Source organism: Bos mutus, chromosome 2 (assembly GCF_027580195.1).
Source record: "Bos mutus isolate GX-2022 chromosome 2, NWIPB_WYAK_1.1, whole genome shotgun sequence".
NCBI classification, from domain to species: Eukaryota; Metazoa; Chordata; class Mammalia; order Artiodactyla; family Bovidae; genus Bos; species Bos mutus.
In genome coordinates, this window is record NC_091618.1 from 3,056,503 (window position 1) to 3,081,384 (window position 24,882).

At 58.5% G+C, this 24,882-nt stretch overlaps 1 protein-coding gene across 1 annotated transcript; it reads left to right on the plus strand.

The window, feature by feature from the left end:
• Positions 1 to 8,245: 8,245 nt before the first annotated feature.
• Positions 8,246 to 19,743, plus strand: NBL1 (NBL1, DAN family BMP antagonist). The gene is made up of 4 exons (XM_070382163.1): positions 8,246 to 8,472; positions 17,037 to 17,231; positions 17,356 to 17,467; positions 18,390 to 19,743. Exons 2-4 carry the CDS (start codon positions 17,062 to 17,064, stop codon positions 18,639 to 18,641), a joined length of 534 nt encoding a protein of 177 aa, XP_070238264.1. The 5' UTR covers positions 8,246 to 8,472; positions 17,037 to 17,061; the 3' UTR covers positions 18,642 to 19,743.
• The last annotated feature ends 5,139 nt before the right edge of the window (positions 19,744 to 24,882 follow it).

Consider the following 24,882-nt stretch of genomic DNA (forward strand, 5'->3'; position numbering starts at 1 on the left):
ATCTTCTCTTAACCTATACTGACACCTTCTTGAAGAGCATGTCTTCTTGATGGACACAGAACATGTCCATCAGTGTCCACATCTAAGGTTTCTTGACTCCTCCCCTTGGCCCCAGAAGGCAGCCGTGCTTCTTTTTGGCCCAGATCTGTGACCTGTAAAGCCTCGATTCAGCTGAGGAAGGGGGCCCTTGGGGAATGGTTCTCATCCTGCCAGGATCTCTGCCCACACTCCCAGGGGCCTGCCGGCCTTCAGCCTCTCCCCCTCCTGTCAGTCCTAACTCAGTCTAATGCATGTTGTTCCCTGCTCACAAGTCTCCAGTGGTTTCCCAATAATAAGCAAAATATCGTTCCACATTTCTTAGCCTAGCATCGAAGGTCCTTCACCATGTAGAATCCACCTGGCAATGCAGGAGACATAAAAGACGCAGTTCCATCCCTGGGTGGGGAAGGTCCCCTGGAGGAGGGCACGGCAACCCACTCCTGTACTCTTGCCTGGAGAATCCCATGGACATAAGAGCCCGGTGGAACACAATCCACGGGGTCGCACAGAGTCAGACACGACTGCAGCGACTGAGCACGCACATGCCTCAGTCTCCTCATCTGTAAATGGGAGCAATCATGCTGATGCCTGTCTCAAAAGTTACCGCGGGAACGTACGAAGCTCCTTTCGCTCAGTGCCTGGTGGAGAGTCGTCTGAGACTCTATTATTACTGTTGCCGCCTTTGCATCCATTCTCCACCTGGCAGCGTGAGTGCCAAACTGGATTATGTCCGTCCTCCACTCACAGCCTTCCGGTGTCCTCACCCCACTGGGATAAAAAGCCAGAGTCAGCAAAATGGACCCTGGGACCCTTTCCGATGCCACCCTCCTGGTGCCAGCCTCACCTGCCAGTCCACCGGCTGCCTGTTTTTCTGTGCAGTCTTTCTGTCCCCGCTGTGTGTGAGCACACTGGTTGTTCCCGCTCTTTCCCCAGGGTCCCCACAACTCACCCGCCTCATCTCCTTCCGGGCTTTATTCAGCAGGTCCTCCTCAGGGAGGTCCCCCTAGACTGCTCTGGTTTGTGTAACCCTCCCTCCCTCCTGCCCCCGCCCCCACCCCCACCCCACTTCTCCGCTTTTCCTCTCTGGCCTTTATCACAACCCCACAGATTGTATCTTGACCTCCGTATTTTGTTGGTTGTCTGTCTCCTCCCACCAAAATGCAAGCTCCCTGAGGGCAGATATCTTTACCGTTTTGGAGAGATTTTGTTTTGTTTGTTTGCTCAGAGGGTTTTTGTTTTTTTCTTTTTTCTAACTGCCACATGCTTAGTACCTGAATAGAGCCTGGCACATAGTAGGCACTCAACGAATATTCATTGAAAAACTGAATGTTAGTCTATTACCTCTGTTTCAGTCGTGCTTGTTATCTATTCCTGAAACACATTTTTCCTAGGAGTGACAGATGCATTCAAACAAAATATATTTATTTCACAAGCCATCAGTATCCCTTTTGGTGACTTCCTAGAGGAGCTATGTTAAGAAGGATTCTGAGGCTGGGACTTCCCTGGGGGTCCAGTGGCTAAGACTCTGCACTTCCCATGCAGGGGGCCGAGGTTCAATCCCTGGTCAGGGAACTAGATCCCGCATGCCACAGCTGGAGATGCCGGGTGCCTCAACGAAGGCCTGACACGGTCAGATACACAAATATTTAAAGAAAAGAAAAAGCATCCTGAGGCTGTTTCTGGGCCAGTCCAGAAAGCGTGTGTTAGTGGCCTCTGCTGGGGTGCTCTGGAGGTCTGAGGGTCCCGTGTTTATCCAGGGCAGATCAGTCTTTCCAGGTGCTTTCCTTCTGAGTGTGAACTTTCTCAATCGGCCCAGGTCCTGCTCATGCCTCGAAGCCCTTGTATAAGCTCACTCCTCCAACAAGCCTTTCCCAGGCAGACCAGCCCCCCGAGGCCACCACCTCCTCTGAACCTTCTGGCCTTGTGCAGGGCAGCTTCCTTGTCAAAGAACTTTTCCTCTGCCCTCTACTTCCAAGCTCTGTGTGTCTGCCCTTCTTCCTTCCAGGGCAGGCTTATGCTTTACTCTGTCTCCAGTTCCTGGTGCTGTATTAGACACTTAGTAGGTGGTCAAATATATATATGTGTAATAATATGTATCAGTTCATTTCAGTTGCTCAGTTGTGTCCGACTCTTTGTGACCCCATGCACTGTAGCATGCCAGGCCTCTCTGTCCATCACCAACTCCCAGAGCTTGCTCAAACTCATGTCCATCGAGTCGGTGATGCAATCCAACCATCTCATCCTCTGTCGACCCCTTCTCCTCCGACCTTCAGTCTTTCCCAGCATCAGGGTCTTTTCCAGTGAGTCAGTTCTTCACATCAGGTGGCCAAAGTATTGGAGCTTCAACATCAGTCCTTCCAATGAACATTCAGGACTGATTTCCTTTAGAATGGACTGGTTGGATCTCCTTGCAGTCCAAGGGACTCTGAAGAGTCTTCTCCAACACCATAGTTCAAAAGCATCAATTCTTCGGCGCTCAGCTTTCTTCACAGTCCAACTCTCACATCCATACGTGACTACTGGAAAAACCATAGCCTTGACTAGACGGACCTTTGTTAGCAAAGTAATGTCTCTGCTTTTTAATATGCTGTCTAGGTGGGTCATAGCTTTTCTTCCAAGGACCAAACCCTTTTATATATTGTTTTAATCAAGACTTTTAAGGACATAAATACCAAACTCCTTCAAATCAGCTTAAGATTGTAAGACACTGGAGAAGTTCAGAGAGTCCAAGGAAGGGAAATCTTGGGGGGTGAGAACCAAGCCCTCGTCAGCTCCTTCAGCAGGCAGCGTTCTCTAGAATCCTGTCCCTAATGCGATTCAGCTCACCAGCCCAGTCCCCGCGCCTCCCAGTTCAGACTCTGGAGAGAGAGGACTCGACTGGCCTGGCCCGGGTTGGCTGTGTCCCTGGCCCACGCTCTAGCCAGGAACACAGGCTCATGGGGAACACACTTGGCTGCTGGCGTTTTGTGCTGGTCTGCGGGTGTGGGCAGAAGCCGGGTCCCTGGCAGTGGGGCTGCACAGATACCCACGTGATGGTCTTTTGCGCCTTCTCTTTCTCTAGTATCCGTGTTCCTAAGCAGGAGGATTCTTCAGTGAATTTATCTGGAGCACAAAAACCTTGAGGGGAAAACAAAACAAAACAACTGTTCTGTGGGATGTTAAATACTCACAGAAGGACCAACTCTCGAGGAGAGAGAAAATTTCTCCTCCTCCTCTCTGTGGATGTGTGTGGGCAGCTGGAAGCTGAGAAATGGAAGAATGGAGAAGGAACTTTATAAAAGAATGGACTTGCCTAACACTGCCCAGCACCCCAGCCCGGTTCTCCGCGCCGACCACAGCGGCAGGGTGGAGGATCCCAGGCACGAGGCCCTTTCCGGACAGCCCGGCTCTGGGGCTGTCAGTTGGAGGTTGGCGGGGTGGGGTGGGGTGGGGGGAGTTCCCCAGGGGTCCGGGAACCCCAGCTGAGGGAGCCTGGGGGTATGGTGGCGGAGGAAGCAAACAAGCAGCAAAGTGAGAGGTTGGGGGTCACCCCCGCCACCCCGGTGCTGGCATTTAGGCCACACTCCTGGTGGCATCGGTGTCCTCATTATTACGATGAGGACACAGCCGTAACCAGCACTGGAGTGGAAAAGGGACCTTCCCTGGAGTCAGACCGACGTGAGTTTCCATTTCCGCTTTGAAATTCCCAAAACTGAGGTCTCCTCTCTGATCCTCCTCTTTTCTTGTCTCCCCTTTCTTAGCCCTCGGCCCCTCCTGTTGAGTTTCGGTTTCCCAACTTACCTACAAAGGGCGTCTGACATCCTCCCACGGGGCCCCGCTCCCCGCATTTCTGCACTCATCCAGGGCCAGGTCCACATCTCCCATGCCCCCAGCAGCTTTCCGGGGGCAGACCCCAGAGGGCGTCACACCATCACCACCTTCCGCTTTCTGTGAGCCCACGACAGGGCCCAGAGTCCTCCGGAACCCCCAGCAACGAGGAGGAGCAGGCCAGAGCCTGCAGGCCAGATCTGCTGCTGACTCGCCCAGGGAAACTCGGCACATCCTCTGTGTCTGTGGGAAGGGATAATTCGACTCTAGCAGCTTTCCCTTCCTCCAGGCCAGCTGGGGCCAGGCTCTGGGCTCCACATACACGTCCCTCAGCAAACTGTCCCTGTCAATGTGCACCTGGGCACTATTAAAACTCCTGTTTCGCAGATGAGGAAACTGAGGCTCAGGGCACGCGTTCCCTGGGTGAGGTGAGAGAAAGCTTGGCGCTGCAGCCTGGGTTTGATCCAGGGATTCTGACTCCCTGCACAAACCTCCCTAAAATAGCTTTCATTTTCTGGGGCGTGTGCTATTTTCCAGGAACCGTGCCGAGTACTTTGTATCCATTTATCTCCTTGAGTCCCGGCTCCTTCTCATCATAATCTACCTCAAACGTCACCTCTTTGCCATGTCTTCTGAGTCTCATCCCTCGCCCTGGCTTGGTTATTTCCTCTCTAACAGTTGGATTATGAGAAACCCATTCTTCTGCTTATGCGTACCCGCTCTGGCTCCCGGTGGCAGAACTGAAGCTTCCTGAGGCCTGCGACCTTATTGGTCCAGCCCGTCGTCGTGGCCCTGGCACCTCTGTGCCTGTCTGGCACACAGTCGGCACCATAAGTATTTGCTAAATACATCAGTGAGTCCCAGCAGCGCTGTAGAGGACACGCCGTTACCAGCTGCGTGTTGGAGGGAAGGAAATCGAGGCCCAGACAGGAAACAACCTGCAGAGCTGCTGGGTGATGGAGCAAGGATGCAAACCCAAGCAGGAAGCCTCCAGGACCTTCCATGACGATCCCTCCACGGCCCCTCCCACCCACACACTTGGACATGCGGACACCCTTGGTCTTTATCTTGCAGGAGACGGAAGGACTATGGCTCTCTCGGGCCCCGCTACCAACCTTCTGAGTCAGCGGGCCAGCCTGGGAAGGAGGGCCCTGGCTTGCTCTCCCTCTCTCTCCGGGAGAGTGCAGGGCTTTGGACCCCTGTCGAGGCCAGGCTGACGGGATTAGAGGAAACAGCTGGCCCAAGCCTGTGCCCTGTGGGAGGGAGCTCACATTCCCGGGACTCCGGGAGGGGAGCAGCTCCCCGTGGCCCAGTCACATTCCAGGTCGGTCATTTTCCTGAGCCCAGATGTCTGCTAATGAGCTGGGGAGAGAGGCTTTCAGCCCTCTACCCCAGAGCTGGGCCCCGCATTACCTCGGCCCCAAGAGGCTGGCCCAGGGCCAGCAGGCTCTGGCTGCAGGCCTGTGCCCGGTGCCAGCCAGGCCTGTTGAGGCAACTGGCATGAGGCTGCCAACCAGGTGCATCTCCGTGCGCTTGGAGACTCTGACGTGACAGGTTCTGCCTTTCCCACTGGGGCCCACCACCCTGGGTCTTAGCGGTGCCTGAGGCAGTCAGGAGCGGGCGGTGGACAGAGGAGCATGGGCTCTGGGGTTGGTGGGTCTGGGCCCACCACCCTGGGTCTTAGCGGTGCCTGAGGCAGTCAGGAGCGGGCGGTGGACAGAGGAGCAGGGGCTTTGGGGTTGGTGGGTCTGGGCCCACCACCCTGGGTCTTAGCGGTGCCTGAGGCAGTCAGGAGCGGGCGGTGGACAGAGGAGCATGGGCTTTGGGGTTGGTGGGTCTGGGCCCACCACCCTGGGTCTTAGCGGTGCCTGAGGCAGTCAGGAGGCGGGGCGGTGGACAGAGGAGCATGGGCTTTGGGGTTGGTGGGTCTGGGCCCACCACCCTGGGTCTTAGCGGTGCCTGAGGCAGTCAGGAGCGGGCGGTGGACAGAGGAGCAGGGGCTCTGGGGTTGGTGGGTCTGGGTTCAAGTCTGGACTTTGTCCATCACTAGTGGTGTGATCTTGGGAGGGTAACGAGGCTTGCTTTCTTTCTTTTTTGTAACTAAGCTTTTGATGCCTTGATTTTTCTCATCTGTAAAATGGGAGTAATAGTAGGATTGTGGTCAGGATTCCATACAGTAAAGCAGGCGTGGTGCTTAGCATAATGCCTGGCACATAGTGATAGCTGTTGACAGTATTAGCAAGTCGCCTCTGTGACCCTGTGTTCACAGGGTACCCTGTAACTCCCTTCAGGTTGAATCCCTGGCTGCTGGAGCTGGATTCCGGCAGTAGCCTACCTGTAATTTGCCAGTCTTTACCAGACGGCTGCTACCTAATCTCAAACCCCATGTCCTTGACTAGATGGTTGGGTGGCTGAACTGTCAAGGGCTCTCTGTATCATTTGACAAACTCATTAGGCTACCCAGTTTGCTTCCTGCAGTGGATTCTTACAAAGTGCGCTTCCCTGGTGGCTCAGACGGTAAAGAATCTACCTGTAATGCAGGAGACCCAGGTTCGATCCTTGGGTTGGGAAGATCCCCTGGAGAAGGGAATGGCTACTCACTCCGGTATTCTTGCCTGGAGAATCCCATGGACAGGGAAGCCTGGTGGGCTACAGTCCATGGTGTCGCAAAGTCAGACATGACTGAGCGACTAACACTTTCACGTACAGAGTGTAGACATCCAATCCCTGCCCCACCAGGGGTCCACATGGAGAGTGGCAGTGGTGAGCACAAAGGTCAGAGTCTCCTGAGTGCCTACTGTGTACCCGGCGATTAGGCTAGAACCCGTGAGATGTGTTCCTCCAACAGAAGGTCACTGGCATTCCCTTTACCGAGTGACTTTAAGCCAGTCTGTTAACCTCTCTCTTGGTCTTGGTTCTTTTCACTGATGAAATGGGGACAATAGTGTTTATTTCATAGATTTATTGTGTGGGTGGAAAGTGCTTAGAATGGGACCAGGCATTTGTATAGGAAGGTGCTCAATATGCCTGAGTTGCTACCAGTGCTATTACAGTGATCTTCCTGGGAACACTTATGGGGGATAACATTTCCTTAATTCAGCCAGATATATTGTATCCCTGTTTGCCAGGCCCTGGGGACACTAACATAGGTGATCCCTGCCTTCAAGGAGCCCACGGTCAAGTAGAGGAAAGAGATCTACTCAGCTGGTCTAGAGGGAAATTATCAGGAACAGAGGTGTGTATCCTGTGCTTCCAGGATCACACCAGAGGAGGGAGGGGTTTATGCTCCTTGGGTCTTGGGAAGGCTTTCCAATCTGGGTCTTGAAGAGTGTCTTTACTAGGAGATGAAAGGAGGGGAAGGGAAGCCCAGGCAGAGGAAACAGCATAAGCAAGAGCTTGGAGGCATGGAGAGGCAGTGCCCAGTTTGGAGAGGCGGACAGGCCAGCCTGCACCATGGAGTTAGCAGCAGCCCACTGGAAGCCACCAGTATGCTCAGCAACCTGTGACATCGAATGAGCTGGGCGGCTTCCATCTGGGAGCTTCCAGCCAGGCTACGGTGAAACGCACCCACACCAACCACTGCAAAAGAACGCAAAGCCCTGCAACTGGATCTGTGTCCTGAGTTACTACTTTTCAGCAACAAAGCTATTTTTCCCCCCACTTTATTGGCGAACGTAACAATGAGGGCACGACGGAAACGCGCCCGAGTGCCCAGGTGCAGCCTGATTCATTGGGTACCCTTCCTCCCCCAGGAGCTGACGCTGTGCTCATCCCAGGAGCCAGGGAAGTGCGTCCACTTGCTGGCGTTCGGCATGGGCCTCCTCGGGACTCTCAGACCCTTCTCTGCACACGTAAGCCAAGTGTCTGGAGCTGAGGCAAGGCCTGGCGGAGGTCGGGTGCCACCGGAATCGAAAGAGCTCAGACCGGCCCCGGTCGCGCAGCTGGGAGCGGGTCGGGCTGGGCGCGCGGCTCGCGGGGCTGGGGCGCCACGCCCTCGGAGCAAAGCAGCAGCGCCTGCTTCCCAGAAAAAGGAGCGCCCCTCCATCTTTGTCACCCGGAGGCCCGGCGCGGCCCGGTGGCCCCGGGCTCGGGGAAAGGGAGGCGGAGAGCAGTCCGAGCGCGGAGAAATCCGGTGGAGGGTGCTTTAAAGGAACGATCGGGGGGCGCCGGGCTCTCGGCCCCGCCTCTGGGGCGCCCCCCGGTAGCTCCGCCGCGCCGTCGGACCGCGTCCGACCCCGGCCCGGGGCTCGAGGGCGGCGAGGGGAGAGGGGGCCGGGGCGCGGGCGGCCGAGGCGCCCCCTCCTGCGCGCCGGGAGGGGCGCGGCCCCGGCGCCCGCCCGCTCTTTCTTTCTCGCGTCCCTCCCTCCGCGGCGCCCGCCCTCGCTCCCTATTTGGAGCGGAGACACCCCTGACGTCGGAGCCGCTCGGCTCGCCGCTCCCCCGCACCGCGCGCCCGCCCGGGGCCGCAGACGGCGCTAGCGCAGCCCAGCCGAGCCTCGCGGGGCCGCCGCCAGCCCCGCCGGCCGCCTCCTCGAGCCCCCCGGGGGCTCCGCGCCCGCCCGCCGCGGCCCGCAGACAGCCCCGCAGGACCCGGCGGGCGCGCCGGGCTCCCCTCCGCCGCGCGCGGTAAGTCCCGCCCGGGCCGGCGCGCGAGCGCCCGGCTTCCAGAGGCTTCGGCCGCGGGCGCAGCGCCGCGCGCCCCCGGGCAGCGTGCGGAGGCGCCGCCGCAGAGCCCCGGAGCCCCGGGCGGCTCTGAGACGCCGGGGCCGGGGGGGACGCGGGCGCGGCGCGGGGTCGCTACGGAGCGCCCCGGCCGCCCCGAGCCGGTCCCCCCGACTCGCCTGGGTTTTCCATCGCTCGGTCGGAGATCCGCGGCCGAGCGAGGCGGTGCGCGGCCGAGAGGAAGCCGGGCGGCGGGTGGAGGGCCGGGTCGGCCCGCGCGGGCGCCGGGGCAGCGCCCGGAGCTCGGCCGCCGGGCCCGCGCGTCCCCCGGCTCCGTCCCGGGGCCTCGCCGCGCCGCGAGCCTCTCCTCTCCGGGACGTTGCTGCCTCCCTTCTGTCTCCGGGCGTCTGTCTTCCCGTCTGGCTGTCCCCGTCTTTCGATTTCCGTTCCCCTCGCCCTCCGGATCTGCCCCTTCTCTCTTTTTCTCCCCTTCTGCCCGTTGCCCGTTTCCCTGGGCTGGTGCCTGCCTTTCTGTCTGCCCCCCGCCCTTCGCCTGCCCCGCTGTTGGAGTCTCTCGCTCGCTCTTTCTGTCTCCCCGTGTCTGTGCGTCTCCCTGGTGCCCCCCACCCTCGAATTCAGACATTCCCCCCACCGGATCGGAGGCCCGGGGCCCCCAGCGGAGTCCGGGAACAGTTTCCTAGACCCGGGAAAAGGAGCGAAAGCCTCCCCCCACCTTCTGCCTGCCCCCCGGGGCCGGGCTGGGGGTCGTCCCCCTGGAATTGAGTCAGGGGCAGGGGAGTCGGCGTTCCCGGGGGCTCAGTTTCCTTGAGTTCCACCCCCGCGAGGCGGCCTGGACAACTGGGCCGTGCTGCCGGCCACCTGCCCGCCCCGCTGCCTGGGCGGGGCGGTTCGGATCTTTTACAAGACGCAGCAGAGGGGGCAGCTGGCCGCCTCGGCGTGGCCTGGGGCGCGGGGCGGAGGGCGGAGGGCGGAGTGTGGGGGTGGTGGTGGCCGGTACCCGGGGACAAGGGCACATTTTCAGCGTTTCCGAGGTCCTCACCCAGCTGGAGGACAGCAGCCTGTAACTCCGGGAACCCCAGGAAAACAGAGGTCAGGGCCGGAGGCCAAAGGCTGGGCTGCTGGCCGGGGGAGTGGGGGTGGGGAAGCAATTTGTCAACAAGGAGCCCCTCACCCTTTGTTACTGTGGCAACCACCGGCCTCCTGAAACTCCTCCAGATGCTGGGGCTGCTGCTTGGGTGTGGTTTGCCGGTAGTTGGGGCCAAAGGAAAGGCGAGGCTGGAGCATCGGTGACCCCCCCCCCCCGCGGCACCCCCTAAACTGGACCTCCTTCTGCTGGGCCTGTGTGCTGCAGGAGGGGGCCGGGAGGATGTGCGTTTGCCCGCGGAGCTATCTTCATCCTTTTAAAGTGAAATTTCCAAGTGAGTTAGCGCCTTCTCCCCACCCCCAGCCCCTGGGGTCGCAGGCGGTGGGGCGGGCGGGGACGCCGGTACCCGCTGCAGTGGGACTTCTGCCGAGCAGATGTCTAGGCGGGCCCTGCAGCCGCTCATTAGCATCGATTTGTTTTGGAGACAGTTTGTGGCCAGGAGGGTCTGCGGGCAGGAGGGCCGTGGTCTGGGTTGGGGTGGGGGCGTATCCAGGGAGGTGGAGCTGCCCGGCGGCAGGCAGGACTCCTGGGCCTGGGCCTGGCCCTTCGTGCCCCGCTCCTCGCCGGAGGAGGGGTTTCGAATGTGCTCTGCCAGCGCTGACGGTAGGAAGGAAGCCCCGCTGCGCTGCCGGGGGTCATGGAGTCACAGTGGCTCTAAGCAGCGTGCTGGAGCTGGACTCCTCTTGAGACCGTCTGCTAAGATAGGCTCTGCCAGGCCCTGCTTCCCATTTCACGGGACCAAATGGGAGGCTGGGGCAGGTGAAACCAGCGACCGTGGTCTGGTCCCTAACCGCGGTCCTGTCCTGCCCCCAGGCACCCACAGTGAGGCAGAGGATGAGCTTGGGCCCGATTCTCTCCCGGACGCCAGAGAGGGCCTGCTGAGCAGATCAGGGCGGGGGGTCTGAGCCCTTCAGTGGCCCCATTCGAGGAAGTCCCGGCAGGCACTCCTTCCAGGACCTGCGGTGGTTACCTCGCCCTTGCTGGTCACCCAGCCTAGGGCCGCGGCCGGGAACGCCACGCCCTCCGCACCCGCAGCGTGCGCGGCTGCCGGGCCCCGCCTGTTTTCACCGAGTTGCTGGTCTCTCGGGGACCCCGGCCCTTCAGCCAAGGGCGCAAGGATTAGAGTCTGAGCGGGATCTTGCTCTCAGCTCCCACCCTGGCAAGCAGAAAACCCTCGCCCAGCCGTCGTCTCCTCTGCTTGAGTTTCTTCCCCTAAATTCAGTTCCTTCAAGGCAGACACAGCCCTGGATTTAGATATTCTGGGACCCGCTAGGGATCTACTAGGAGGGACGGGTGGTGGGGAGGGAGGCAGAAGGGCGTGGGCAGGGTTCAGAGAGGGTGAGCAGCCCAGAGTGACTCCAGGCCCGTGCTCCCAGGGACATCTGCTGAGCACCGCCTGTGACGGGCGCCCTCTCCCGAAATTTCCGTGCACTCTGCCGATTAACTCTCACAGCTGCCCTAAGAGGTGCCCCCATCTTGCAGATGAGGAAACTGAGGCACAGAAAGGTCCAAGTGAGGGAATTCCCTGGTGGTCCAGCCGTTAGGGGTTGGTGCTTTGATCGCCAGGGGCCTGGGTTCCATCCCAGTTCAGGGAACCGAGGTCCCACAAGCTGCAGTGACCAAGACAAAAAAATAAAAAAGGTTCAAGTGGGTGAGCCAGGGGTTGAACCAGGGTCTGTCACAGCCTCAGCTGTGAATGGAGGAGACCAGACCCTGTTCGTGTGGGTTGAGGGGGGCACAGGGGGAGCAGGAAACGGGGAGGGGTAGAGAGACTGGGGGCATCCGGTTTGATCCATTGGAGAAACAAGTCCCCACAAACCCCACCTGCCTTCTGTGCGAATCCCGTGTCACCTGAGCCCACAGGGAGGAACTTCCAGCCTTAAGTGGGAGAGGTTTCCAGAGGAGGTTCCAGAAAGCAGAAGTTGGAGCTGGGGAAAGGCTTGCCTTCTAAGGAAGGCTTTGCTGGCCCTGCGTGTGTGTGTCTGTCTGGGGGTGAGTGGACCATCGGACCAGTACAGTGTTGGATTACCTGGCCTTAAGGACCCTGAATGTTCAGATTTATCCAAGAGAGGAGACGGAGAGGGTGATGGCTCACTTGTTTTGTGAAGCTGACTCTGCTCTGCACTGGGTGCTCTACATTGAAGGGGCAGGCCAGGGGTCTTCCTTGAAACCTGAGTCCCTCTGGGGAATTTAAGGGTTGATTGCAGGCACCAGCCCAGGCAGGGGGGTGGGTGGCTGCTGTCAGCCGTGCTGTTCTGGGAACCCTTCCCTGGGGAGCTGGGGGCTCCTGACCTGACCGGGCCTCGGCTCCATGTGCGACCGGGCTCATGTGCCTGGTCTGGACTGTGGGGTCAGCGTATCCAGGGCTGGGCCCTGGATGCCTGAGTTGCTGGTAAGCATCTTGGGGAAGATGCTGGGTTCTGGAGGGTGTGAGGACCAGCAGGCCTGACTTGGAAGCCGGCGTCCTTGCTGCCCCAACCCCATCTTCCCCAGGAAGCTGCCAAGGCAGGCGCCCTGTGTCTCTTCACTGCCCTTGTCCCCGAGTGGGAGACACAGGCTGTCACTTCCTTGCTCCGTGCCTCAGTTTCCATGCTCCTGGGGCAGCCTGTGCCCCCTCCCCTCCCCCAGGGAACCTCTCCCTGTGTTTCTGGCAGCCTCAGATGTATCAGAGGTTGGCATGAGGCCTCTGGGGATCCTGAGGGCTTGCATCTGGGAGTGGACGGTGGGGTGGTGAGAGGGGACGCCCTAACTGTGGCCCCCCAACAGCTCCGAGGAAGGCTGGAAGCTCCAGGGAGCCAGGGTCTACCGTGGCCACACGCTCGTCTGCAGGGGTCCGGAGTGGGATTTGAACTCTGCCCTATGGGGCAGCCCAGCTTCCAGCCCTGGCCGTGGCTGAACCCCAGAGAGCCGCTCGGCCTAAGAGACACAGCCTCAGCTGCTGGGGCGGGCGGGGGGCCCTGGCTTCTTGCGTGTTGCAGACCGTTCCTCGTCTTCCTCTTTTGTGAACCTTTCCGGGTTATCCTGCTGTCTGCTTCATACCTCAGCTTTAGTCAACACTGGTTGTGTCAGTCAGCTTGAGCGACTCGTAATCTCCTAGTGCCTGGGTTTCTTCATCTGTAAAATGGGGAAAACACAGTATCTATTTCCTAGAACCGAATAAATGAATATGTGTATATATATGTACATATATGTGTGTATATATAAGCCTTAGAGGGCTTCCCTGGTGGCTCAGATGGTAAAGCCTCTGGTTGCAATGCAGGAGACCTGGGTTTGACCCCTGGGTTGGGAAGATCCCCCGGAGAAGGAAATGGTAACCCACTCCAGTACTCTTGTCTGGAAAATTCCATGGATGGAGGAGCCTGGTAGGCTACAGTCCATGGTGTCTCAAAGAGTCGGACACAAGTGAGTGGCTTCACTCACTGTAAGCCTTAGAACAGCGCCTGGCCCACAGTCAGGAGCAGCTCTAACTACAAGAAGGGGTGTGCTGGGCTAATACCCACAAACCCCTCCTGGCCTTACTGTGCTGGTAACTATACTCCCGAGTTCAGTTCAGAATTGAGACTCTCTGTCCCCCCACCCCCCAGCTGTCTGACTGCTGCTCTCAACAGCTGCTTCCTCATCACCCACCTCCCTCAATCTCCCCTCCAGGCTCTGAACCCCTGGGGGCCCCCAACCTCAGTGCCCTCTCTGCCCTCCTAGACGGTGCTTGGGAAACCAGCGTCCAACTGCAGAGAACTGCATGGTCTAGAGGAAGGACACTCCTCGGCCTGACTACTGGGGGCCCTGGGACCACCCCTCTGCAAAGCACGGGGGTCGGCTTGGGGGACCCCCTTCCCACTCTGACATTCTGGGCGACCCATGACTTGTTGTGTGAGCCTCGGGGCAGGAGGAAGGGATGAGACCCTGGGGGAGGTTCTTAAGTCTTCAGGAAGGAAGGTCCGACGGTTGTATCAAAAAAAAAAAACAAAAAAAAAAAAACAACTGAGCTGCTGCTTAAAAAAACAAAACACAAGCCAAGGAAAAAGCTGCTAGCCAAGAGCTGACCCCAGCGCGAAGTGGGGGGGGGGGCAGCAGGCGTTCTTGGGGGCTGGGTGGGAGGGCAGGCTCCCTGTCTCCTGGCCCAGCCCAGCCCAGCCCAGCCCAGCCTCCTTGTCAGCCCCCGGGGGAAGGGCACTATCCTGAGTGGGGTGCCTGCTGGCTGCTCTCATCGCATCCTGGCCGTGGTTTTCAAGGACCGGGCTCCGCTCCTGTCGTGGGGCTGAGGGCACTGGGCAGAGAGGTGAACTGTAGCCCTGGACCTGCGCGGCTCCTGGTGGGGGGCCCTGGGGCTGGAGCTTAGGAGGCTCCTGGGCCGGGCTTCTGCTGGAGCTTAGGGCTGCTGGCTCAGGGAGGCTGAGCGTGGCCGGGCCGGGGCTTGGGGAGAGGCCGGGCCGGGTGGACTGGCTTGGAGCACCCCTTTGTGGGCCCAGCTGTGCCCGAGATGGGGTGGGGAGCTAAGGGAGGCGGCTTCTTCCTCAGCGTTTCTCCTGCCTTCTGGGCATCTGCTCCAACCTGACCCAAGGGACCAGTCCTCACCCTCCAGGGTGGCGGGTCTCCTGAAGCATCGTTATCCCACTTTCGCTGTACCTTGTTATGAACCTCATGCCCATCTCAATCCCTTAGTGGGGTCCTGGCCCCCAGCCCCAGTTTCAGCATCTCCCCATCCCAGCCCCAAACCAGCCCCGTGCTCACCTCCGCACGGCTTCTGTTCTCAGGCTTCACTCCTAAGGGAGCCTACCATCATTCCCTGCCCGCCTGACCTGGCCTTGCTGAGGAGCCCTGCAGGGCTCAGGCATTGGACAAAAGTCCCTGGACCTTTCTGAGGTCTCGCCGGGGAGCCTCAGGGATCCCCTTAGGTAGGCCTCCGCCGGCGTGCTAGGCTCAGGCCCTGACTCAGAGCCTAGGTCCCTGGGGATGGAAAGGGAGTTGGTGGGGGTGACGGAGCCTCCTGGGTGCTAAGCGTGCTGGGAAATTGGGTCACCAGTTAGGAACACGTCCATTCTATTTTCTCAGGTTGTGGTTGCCCTGAAAACACGGGCTTTGCTGTCGGTCTAGGGAGTGAGACCGGAAGTGTGTGGGCGAGGGCCTGGGTCAGGACGCAGACTCCCCGGGATGGGGCAGACTGTCTGGGCTCGCCTCCCACCGCTCTGCCCGCTGCACCCCTCCCTGCTGGGCTGGGAGCAGGGGTCCCCCGGGCACTGGGATCCAGCGAGATGGGACTTGTCTCTGCTTCCGGGGACCACGTGCAGGGATAGGGGGCAGGATCTGAGCTGAACTTGCTCAGAGCCCTGTGGAGGTGGTCGCAGCCCTGCAGGGGCCCTCCCTGGAAGCTCCGTGGAGCCCGCCCAGAGGGTCAGCCTGCAGGAGCCAGCAAGATCCTCGAGCACCTCTCACTTCCCGGCTTTTCACCAAGTACCTGCCCCTTTCAGCAGAAAGTGGGCCAAGGGTAAGGGTGGTTCTGAAGGAGGCGTCTAGCCCTTGGCTAGCCTGACTAGTACCGGGCGTCCATGGGGCCGAAGGGACCGTACTTGGCCCTTGCTCCCAGTTCAGCCCCACCCAGGCCCCTCTGGGGACTGTCCCGAGGCACAGAACCCCAGTTTGACTGAGCCAGACCACTTCTTAAGCCCACCCTGCGTATCAGAACCACCATGGAAGCTTGTTGAAAAAAAAAAAAAAGGCACACCCCACCCAGGAACTTCCACTCCACGAGTCCCCAGGGAATTCTGATGCACAACCAGGTTTGAAAATCAGCAGTCCAGAGCACCTCACTCGTTTTACAGGTGGGGACCTTGAGGCTGGAGTGTCCAGGGTCTCACGGCACACGTGCCCTTTCCCCAGTGTCCTGCCCCCCAGAGGACCGCCTTGTAAGCATTGGCCTCATTTCCGAATGTCTCTGAAGCTTCGCTCCTCCACGGTTTTTGCAGTGGGGGTGTGGGTGAAACCTGCAGAAGATGAAGCTGGGGGACACTGGGAAAACCCCCCTGAGCCCGCCCTTCGGACACACGCGCTGCCCTGCAGCGCCCTCTGCTGGCAGATTCTATTATCGCCTTGGTGCCTCGCTCCAGGCAATTCAGAGGGTCAGGCCCTTGGCTTGGATTGTCTCTTGCTTGCCTCAGAGGGTAGAATGATGTGTGTGTCGACTCTGGACTTGGAGCATCCAGAAGAGAAATACAGTCTAGTTCGGGTTTTTTTTTTTTTTTTTTACCCGAGGTTCAGCCAGCCAAAGCGGCCCAAGATTTCACAGTGACGCGGAGACGCTTAGTTTTCCTGATGCCGGAAAGCTGACAGCCACGGTGACAGGAGACGTGGCCCTGGACGACCCACAGCAGCGCAGTGAAGAGGGAGCCAGGCACAGCTCAGGGCTCAGCCGGGGGCTTGCAAGCAGCCGGGTCTCGTATGAGCCACAGTCCACTGTCACACGGCAGCACCACCACCTTTCAGCCCCCTTTTTAGTCGAAGAAAGTGAGGTCCAGAGTTAGAAAGTAATCTGCTCGGGACTTCCCTCACGGCCCAGTGGCTGGGCCTCTGCACTCCTAATGCAGTGGGCAGGGTTAGATCCCACGTGCTGCTGCAATGACCGAAGATCCTGCATGCCCCAACTCAGCCCGGTGCAGCAGATAAATACATGAAGGTGAAAAGTAGCTCTTGAGAGCCCCTTGGACTGCAAGGAGATCCAGCCAGTCCATCCTAAAGGATAGCAGTCCTGGGTGCTCATCGGAAGGACTGACGCTGAAGCTGAAACTTCAATACTTTGGCCTCATGATTGTGAAAATCTGACTCATTTGAAAAGACCCTGATGCTGGGAAAGATTGAGGGCAGGAGGAGAAGGGGACGACAGAGGATGAGATGGTTGGATGGCATCATCGACTCAATGGACACAAGTTTGAGTAAACTCTGGGAGTTGGCGATGGACAGGGAGGCCTGGCGTGCTGTGGTCCATGGGGTTGCAAAGAGTTGGACACGACTGAGCGACTGAACCGAATTGACTGAAAAGTAACTTACTTTAAAGATACAAAGCAAGTTATACAGATGACTAACACGTATGCAGTGCGTATTATCCGCTGGTCTCTCCGCTCAGAGCTTTCCATAAAATGCCTTATTTAATCTCCACGATACGTATCTGATGCTCGCAGTGTTAGCAGCCCCAGGTCTGAGGTTCCTACAGGAGAAATAACTTGTCCAAGGTCGTGCTTGGCTAGGAAGCGGTAGCGATAGGGCTTGAACCCAGGGAGTCGGGGTCGGCGGGCACACTTGTACCACCACTGCTGCCACCCTCTGCCCAGCCTCCTGGGCCCTGCCGGCCTCACCTGCGGTCTGTGCTCAGTCCTAGGGCTCCAGAGGCCACGGGCATGATGCTGCGGGTCCTGGTGGGGGCTGTCCTGCCCGTCATGGTCCTGGCTGCGCCTCCGCCCATCAATAAGCTGGCCCTGTTCCCAGATAAGAGCGCGTGGTGTGAGGCGAAGAACATCACCCAGATCGTGGGCCACAGCGGCTGTGAGGCGAAGTCCATCCAGAACAGGTGGGATCCTGGGGTGGGGGCAGCGGCTAGGCGGGGTCCACACAGGGGTCCAGAGGGGAGGAAGGGACGGGCTGCCCACGCCTGACGCCGCTGCAGCGACATGGACAGCGGTCTCCTCTCGCAGGGCCTGCCTGGGACAGTGCTTCAGCTACAGCGTCCCCAACACCTTCCCGCAGTCGACCGAGGCCCTGGTGCACTGTGACTCCTGCATGCCGGCCCAGTCCATGTGGGAGATCGTGAGTACAGCCTGGCCGGCCTGGCCTCCCCCGAGCCCGGGCCCCGCGGGTGCGGGGCTCAGGGCTGCTGCTGGGGGCACTCGCATGGTCCTTGCCGCCTGGGGGTTCACACGTCTGATGACAGCACCTGCAGGAGAGGAGCTCTTTCTGAAGCTTGCTTCTGACATCAGCCGCTTGTTGACATCCTCTCGGGGGCATCCTGCTGTTAGAGAATGAGACCCAGATCTCCGCGTGCCCCTAAGGCCCGTCCACAAGCCGTGCTCTGGCTCACCAGTCCTCCAAGCTTCCTCCTGGCTCTCTCGCCTCTGTACCAGCTTGAGCCTGACACCAACCCACCGCCTTCGGTCTCTCATACCTACTTGGCTTGCGGTCGCCGCAGGGCTTTTGCACCTGCCCTTTGCGTCCAGGAAACAGTACCTGGGCTTAGACCAGAGGTTCAGGGGAAGTTAAGTGGGGAAAGTCTGGGGCAGCGGAGAGCAGGGTGGGTGGCTGAGGCCCTCCCAGGCAGAGGGAACGGCATCTGCAAAATCTCAGGCAGATGAGGCAGCAGGGAGCTGGCAGGAGGAGGCAAGGTCCAGGGCGGGGGCGGGAGGTCTGCGGCAGGCGGCCTGTGAGGAGTCAGGGGCTCTGGGCCAGGGCAGTGGGAGCCCTGGGGGCCAGTTTCAGGCAGGGCGGGCCGTTCAGGGGTCTCCTGGCTGCCTGGGGCTGGGGAGGAAGGTGGCAGGATGTGGGAAGACAGGCCAGGAGGCTCCTGCAGGGACTCACCCCCTCGTTTCCCCCGACTGTGCCCAGGTGCCCTGGGGGGCTCAGGCTTCCGGGATCTCGGGTGATTCTCGGTCCTGTGATGCGGGTTGCCCTTGGGGCCTCCCTGCCTGGCCCCGGCCCTTGGAAACACCGCTCCTCTTCCGTCTGCCCTGCCCAGGTGACCTTGGAGTGCCCCGGCCACGAGGAGGTGCCCCGGGTGGACAAGCTGGTGGAGAAGATTCTGCACTGCAGCTGCCAGGCGTGCGGCAAGGAGCCCAGCCACGAGGGGCTGAGCGTCTATGTGCAGGGCGAGGACTCGCAGGGGGCCCAGCCCGGCGCCCACCCCCACCCCCACCCCGGTGGGCAGACCCCTGAGCCCGAGGACCCCCCTGGGGCCCCCCACGCCGAGGAAGAGGGGGCTGAGGACTGAGGCCCCGAGTCTTCCTCCCCTCCCGCTCCCTGTGGAATGTGGGGGTCTCGCCCTCCTGGGGAAGAGTTGGGGAGAGAGGCTGAAGCCCCCTTTGGCACTGGATGGACTTGGATTCAGACGTGGACTTGGAACGCTTCCCGGTTGCCACGGAGATCTGAAGGGGGTGGGGCTGGGGCCAAGCTGCACAATTTAATATATTCCAGAGTTGGGGGCAGGGGCGGAGATCTTCAGGGCTCTTGTTCAGGGCGAGAGGTGCTCTCTTCCTGACTGCCTCTGAGATGTGTGCCCTTGTTTGTGGCGGGGAGAGGGGTCTCTGGCTAGGCTGCTGAGTTGGCGAGGCATTCCAAACTGTGCCAAGGCCCACCGCCCCCCGTCCCCAGAGCAGCATTTCCTGGTGGCACTGAGGTGGCCCTCCCATGGTTGGGAGTCAGGCCTGGGCAGGCCCCTGCTGACTCCTGGCCCTGGAGCGGGGAGCCAGGCTCACTGGCTTCCTCGGCTTCCCTGGGGGTGGTGGGACCTTCTGGGCGGGGGGAGGGGATGACCCTCTCCATCAGACAGCGCCCCTTCCTCCCCACTGCCTCCCTCCCGCCCGCCCAGATCTCAGTGTCCCCCACATGCTCCAGGCCCCTCAAAGTTGATGGAGCCAGCCTCACCCTCTTGGGGAACCCTGTCTACACATCTGATGCTGGGGAGGGGTCTCCCTTACCTAGAGGGTTCCCAGAAGGGATGTGGTGGGGCGTGGACTCGGGGTGAGCCTCAAGAAGCGAGGGAGAGGAGCCACGAGGGCTCATGGGGCGTCCCGTGACCCCGAGGTGCTCCAGCAGCCCGGCCCTGTCCCCACCTCCCAGCTGCACTTTAGCCCCAGAGGGGGCGGGGGTCCCCGGGGGGGTGCGGGCAGGCGGGAAGGGAGGAGCCCCCCTCAGCACCCACAGCTGCCTGCATCCGCTCTTCTGTCCCAGGGCCTCTGCCGGCCCCCCAGCCCCCTGCCAGGGGGAGCCCCGGCCCTCACGGCTGACCCGACAAGAGCTTCTGGAGCTTGTAACCAGTAGACTGTCTCCCTGAGGGACCCTGAGTTTTCTCGTGAATAAATTCCTTCAATGCCCGTGTTCTCGTCCTCGCTGGGAGGCTCTGCTGTCTCAGGGTGCCCCGAGGGGCCTCAGGCTGCGCATCGAGCCCTGGGAGGACCCCCAAGGCAAGCGTGGTCTGCAGCACCCCCCACATCCTAGGGGTCCCCACTTCCTTGCAGCCCCTCCCAGCTCCTGGATCCCCACCTCCTTCCTGCGGAGGCTGTTTCTGGCCTCACATGTAACTTGGGTGGGCCTCAAGAACCCCACTTCTGAATCTAACCTTTGACCCCCTGGGCCCATGACATCTCTCCCCGGAGTGACCTAGTGCAGCCCTTCCCGGCGCCCCAGCCTGGCTTGGCCTCAGGAGAAGGGGAAACAGACAGAAGCAGTGGTTACAGACTGATATGCAAAGTGGGGTGCTTTGCTAAGTACTTTATGTGAATTGACTCACTGCACCCTCGCCACTCCCTAGCGATGCAGTAACTGCCCTCATTTCATAGAATAGGCCTCAGAAGTGCAGAGGAATTAAGTAACTTGCCTAGGGGTTGAGAAAAGTCTCCAACAGGACTTGAACCCAGGCAGTCTGTCTGAATCACTCTCGGTATAATCTTAGGAACTGCTGTTGGTTCAGTTCAGTTCAGTTGCTCACTCGTGTCTGACTCTTTGTGACCCCATGGACTGCAGCACGCCAGGCCTCCCCGTCCATCACCAACGCCCGGAGTTTACTCAAACTCATGTCCATTGAGTCAGTGATGCCATCCAACCATCTCATCCTCTGTCGTCCCCTTCTCCTCCCGCCCTCAGTCTTTCCATTTGTCGATCACCTACTGTGTGCCGGGCTGGATGCTGGACAGTGCTTGGCGGCCTTTTCCCCTCAAAATGACCCTATGGGCTTGGCATCATTACCTGCCTGTGGCTGAAGTTGGGGCTCCCGGACTCTCCACTGAGACCAGGCAGGCGGTGGGAGAACTCTCCGATCCTTTCTTCCGCACATGCATTGCTGTAACCACCAATACTAGGCAGCCTGTAGACGCCTGCTAAGTTGCTTCAGTCGTGGCCGACTCTTTGTGGCCCTATAGACTGTGGCCCGCCAGACTCCTCCGTCCATGGGCTTCTCTAGGCAAGAACACTGGAGCGGCTTGCCATTTCCTTCTCCAGGGGATCTTCCCAACCCAGGGATCGAATCCCTGATTCTTATGTCTCCTGCATTGGCAGGCAAATTCTTTACCATTAGCGCCACCCAGGAGGCTATATCATTTCTCATCCGTGGAGGATCTTCATTTTGCAAATGTGAAATGAGCGCCTTTTTGCTCTGGGAGTGCTTTCCCCAGGCTGGCAGACAGTGGCGCCCAGATTCCAATCTAGCGCCTTCTGGCCATGGCAGTTGTGTGTGCACACCTGGTTTCTCCCGGATGCCGAGCTTTCCCTGCATGGCTGCTCATGACTGCTGTGCAGGTTGTGGACTTCCCAACTACAGAACGGCGCTCCTTGCAATTGTGCAGGACACAACGATCCTGGGCGGTCCTTTGTCCCTTGTCGTGGAATTGGCTTGGAGAAAAGTATGTATCTGCATGTGCACGCAGCCTCAGTAACCCCAGTCAGGCAGGGACAATCTCTGGCCATATTAGTAAGTCCTTTGCTTCCCTGGTGGCTCAGATGGTAAAGCGTCTGCCTGCAATGTGGGAGACGCGGGTTTGATGCCTGAGTCGGGAAGATCCCCTGGAGAAGGAAATGGCAACCCACTCCAGTACTCTTGCCTGGAAAATTCCATGGACGGAGGAGCCTGGTAGGCTACAGTCCAGGGGGTCGCAAAGAGTCGGACACGACTGACGATGTCAGTTTACACAGCTGGAGGTGGGGGTGGGCTGGAGGGCACAGAGGAAGCGCTGAGGGACCGGGCGCAAATGGAGGGCTTCCTGGGGTGGCGTCCTTGGCACTGGGCTCTGAGACTCCAGCATCCTCTTGGCAGAATGAGTCTTGATCAGCAGCCGGCTTCATCCCGTGTGTGAAACAAGGCGGGGCATAAACGGATAGCTACATAAAGAGATTGAGAAGAGGCTGGTTGGAAAGGCGGCAGGAAGCCGGGCTGCGATGCCAAGGAGTGGCCTGCAGGTGGCAGGCCTGGAGCAGCCGCGGGGCTCAGGCTTCGCTCTCTGCAGGAACAGTGTCTGCACAGAACTGGGTTTCAGCGAAATGAAAAGCAGCCTCGTGGGAGGATGAGGTTTGCTGGGGAGGAGGGTGGTGGGGACCCGCTGGGAACTGCAGGAGTCCAAGCAGGAGGTGGTGGAGGCCAGGACTGGGTGGGGATGGACGAGGGCTAGGGAAGCGGGGCCACACAGGAGAGGCGCTGCTGACGGGCCCTGCGAGCAGCCAGCGGAGAGAGCCAGACTTCGAGGGCAGAGACACGTCGCTGGCTGTGCCCGTCTGCCGGTGGGAGTGAGATGCGAATTACTACCTGCTGACGTTTTCCTTGGCCAACCTCAAACTGAACCACTAAGAGGACTCAGAAGAAAAATTGCAGGTCCCCCCGCCACCGTTCACCCCCAAACCCCGCAAAGGTGGAGGAATTGGAAATCTTGACAAGGGATAAGCCTTAACGCAGCACTGCCACGCTGGCCTTTCTCCAGATGGGCGTGTGATGAGCACCGGCTCCCTGCCTCGGTTTTACCTGTACAGAGCCAGTAACTCCCGTCTAGTTTTCCTCCCCTGCTCTGAGCCTCTGGGAAAATCCAGAATTCCCAGATTCAAATCCTGGCTGGGCTGTTTCTTGAGCCACTCACTGAAGATCTGAGTTTTCCCTTAGCAAGTTGGGGAATGTTGATCGCACCCACTTCCCTCCCAGGGTCGTGGTGAGGTTTGTGTGAATCACTGTACCTGTAGAGCTTGGAGCAGTGCCTGACATAGAGTGGGGCCTCCACGAATGTCAGTCATTATAATAATTCTTCTTCATGGGGCTTCCCTGGGGATCCAGTGGTTAGGACTTCACCTTCCAGTTGACGGCGTGCAGGTTTGATCCCTGCTTAGGGAGCCAACACCCCACATGCCTCACAGCCAAAAAAACCAAAACCTAAAACAAGCAGTATTGTCATAAATTCAATAAAGACTTTAAAAAGGGTCCACGTCGAAAATCTTTAAAAAACATAATTATTGAGAATAAGTGACTGCTGATGGTTGGGCTGAGAGTTTTGTTCATTCGTTCACTGAACGTATTTACGGCAATCTAGTACATGCTGAGGACACAGCAGTGAAGCAAAGGCGGCTCCTGGTAAAGAATCCGCCTGCCAGTGCAGGAGGTGCGGGCTTGATGCCTGGGTGGGGAAGATCCCCTGGAGGAGGAAATGGCAACCCACTCCAGTACTCTTGCCTGGGAAATCCCATGGACAAAGGAGCCTGGCGGGCTGCAGTCCATGGGGTTGCAAAGAGTCTGAGCGATTCAACAGGAGCAACAATATGTGCTGAGGATACAACAGTGAACAAAAGAGACAAATCCCCGCTCTCAGTTAACCAGTTGGTTAATGGCTCCTGTGAGAGCAGCTCTGAGCAGGCCTCCCAGTCCCCCTGGAGCCTGGTTTCTCCATCTCTGCCATGAAATGCTCTTCTTGGAACATTCAGGCATGGAGGCTTGGGACAGAAGACTCCCTAAGACTCGGCCCCATTATGGCACAAGCCTTCTCTCTCGAGGGAGGGAGCACCCTGTGGCTAGAAGTAATCAAGAAAAACAGCGTCCTCGACGGTCCCTCTCTACCCTGAAATGTTAAGGACGCCTAAGATTCCATGACCGAAATGACAAATTTAAGTGCACAAACTTCTGAAAAGGTCCTAAATTCAAGATAACTGTGGCCACAGGGTGGCACCACTACCCAGGCCCAGTCTTGAAAAATTGTTTTTTTGAGTATAGCAAAGTACAGTTTATAATGTGACAAGCATCTGTGAATCCATCGCCCAGAACACACAGATGCTAACGTTTGTGGTCATGTTTTCATATTATTTTTTTTCCAGCCACACCATGAGGCTTGCTGGAATCTTAGTTCCCTAAGCAGGGATGGAACTCAGCTGCAGAAGTGAAATCTCAAGTTCTAACCACTGGACAGCCAGGGAATTCCCTAGATTTTAAAAATATTTTAGTTTTTAAAAGAAGTACAGTTGATTTACAATGTTGTGCCAATCTCTTCTGTACAGCAAAGTGACTCAATTTATACATGTATACATTCTTTTTTTAAAAAGTATTTTCCATTGTGGCATTACAGAATATTGAAGAGAGTTCCCTGTGCATTAGGACCTGGTTGCTTATCCATTCTAAATGTAATAGTTGGCATCTACCAAACCCAAACTCCCAGTCCATCCCTCCCTTTTCCCCCCAGATTTTCTTAATTTTAATAAAGGAATCAAACTGAAAGAGTTAAAGCAGAGGGTGCCTGCATGCTAAGTCGCTACAGTCGTGTCTGACTCTGCAACCCCATGGACTGTAGCCCACCATGCTCCTCCGTCCATGGGATTCTCCAAGCAAGAATACTGGAGTGGGTTGCCATTTCCTCCTCCAGGGAATCTTCCCCACCCAGGGATCGAACCGAGGCTCTTATGTCTCCTACACTGGCAGGCAGGATTTTAGAGTCTGAGGGCTTCAGCAGCTGGCACGTGGGCTCTGGAGCGTGGGCTCTGGAGCGTGGGCTCAGTAGTTGTGTGCACGGGCTCAGTTGCCCCACATGTGGAATCCTCCTGGACAAGGGATCGAACCTGTGTCCCCTACACTGGCAGGCAGATTCTTAACCACTGGACCACCGGGGAAGTCTTCACCATATACTTCTAATTTTCTCAAAGCTAAAATGTACCAAGCACATTCTCCATGCCAAATGGTTTCAAGGCTCAACCCAGGTGTATGTCCAGTACCCCAGTTTCATAGCTGCAGAGACACAAAAACGCTTGGCCAAGGTCACAGAGCAAGTAACCGAATCGGGATTATGAACCCAGGAAGCATCAGACTCAGTGGCCATGAACTGGAGCAAACTCCTGGAGACAGTGGAGGACAGGGGATCCTGTCGTGATGCAGCCCATTGGGTCACAAAGGGTCAGGTACGACTGAGTGACTGAACCACACCAACACTTGGCTCCAAAGTGTATTCTACACAGGACTTCTCAGCTTTCCTGTTGCTCACATCAGAAATCCCTGGGCCGGG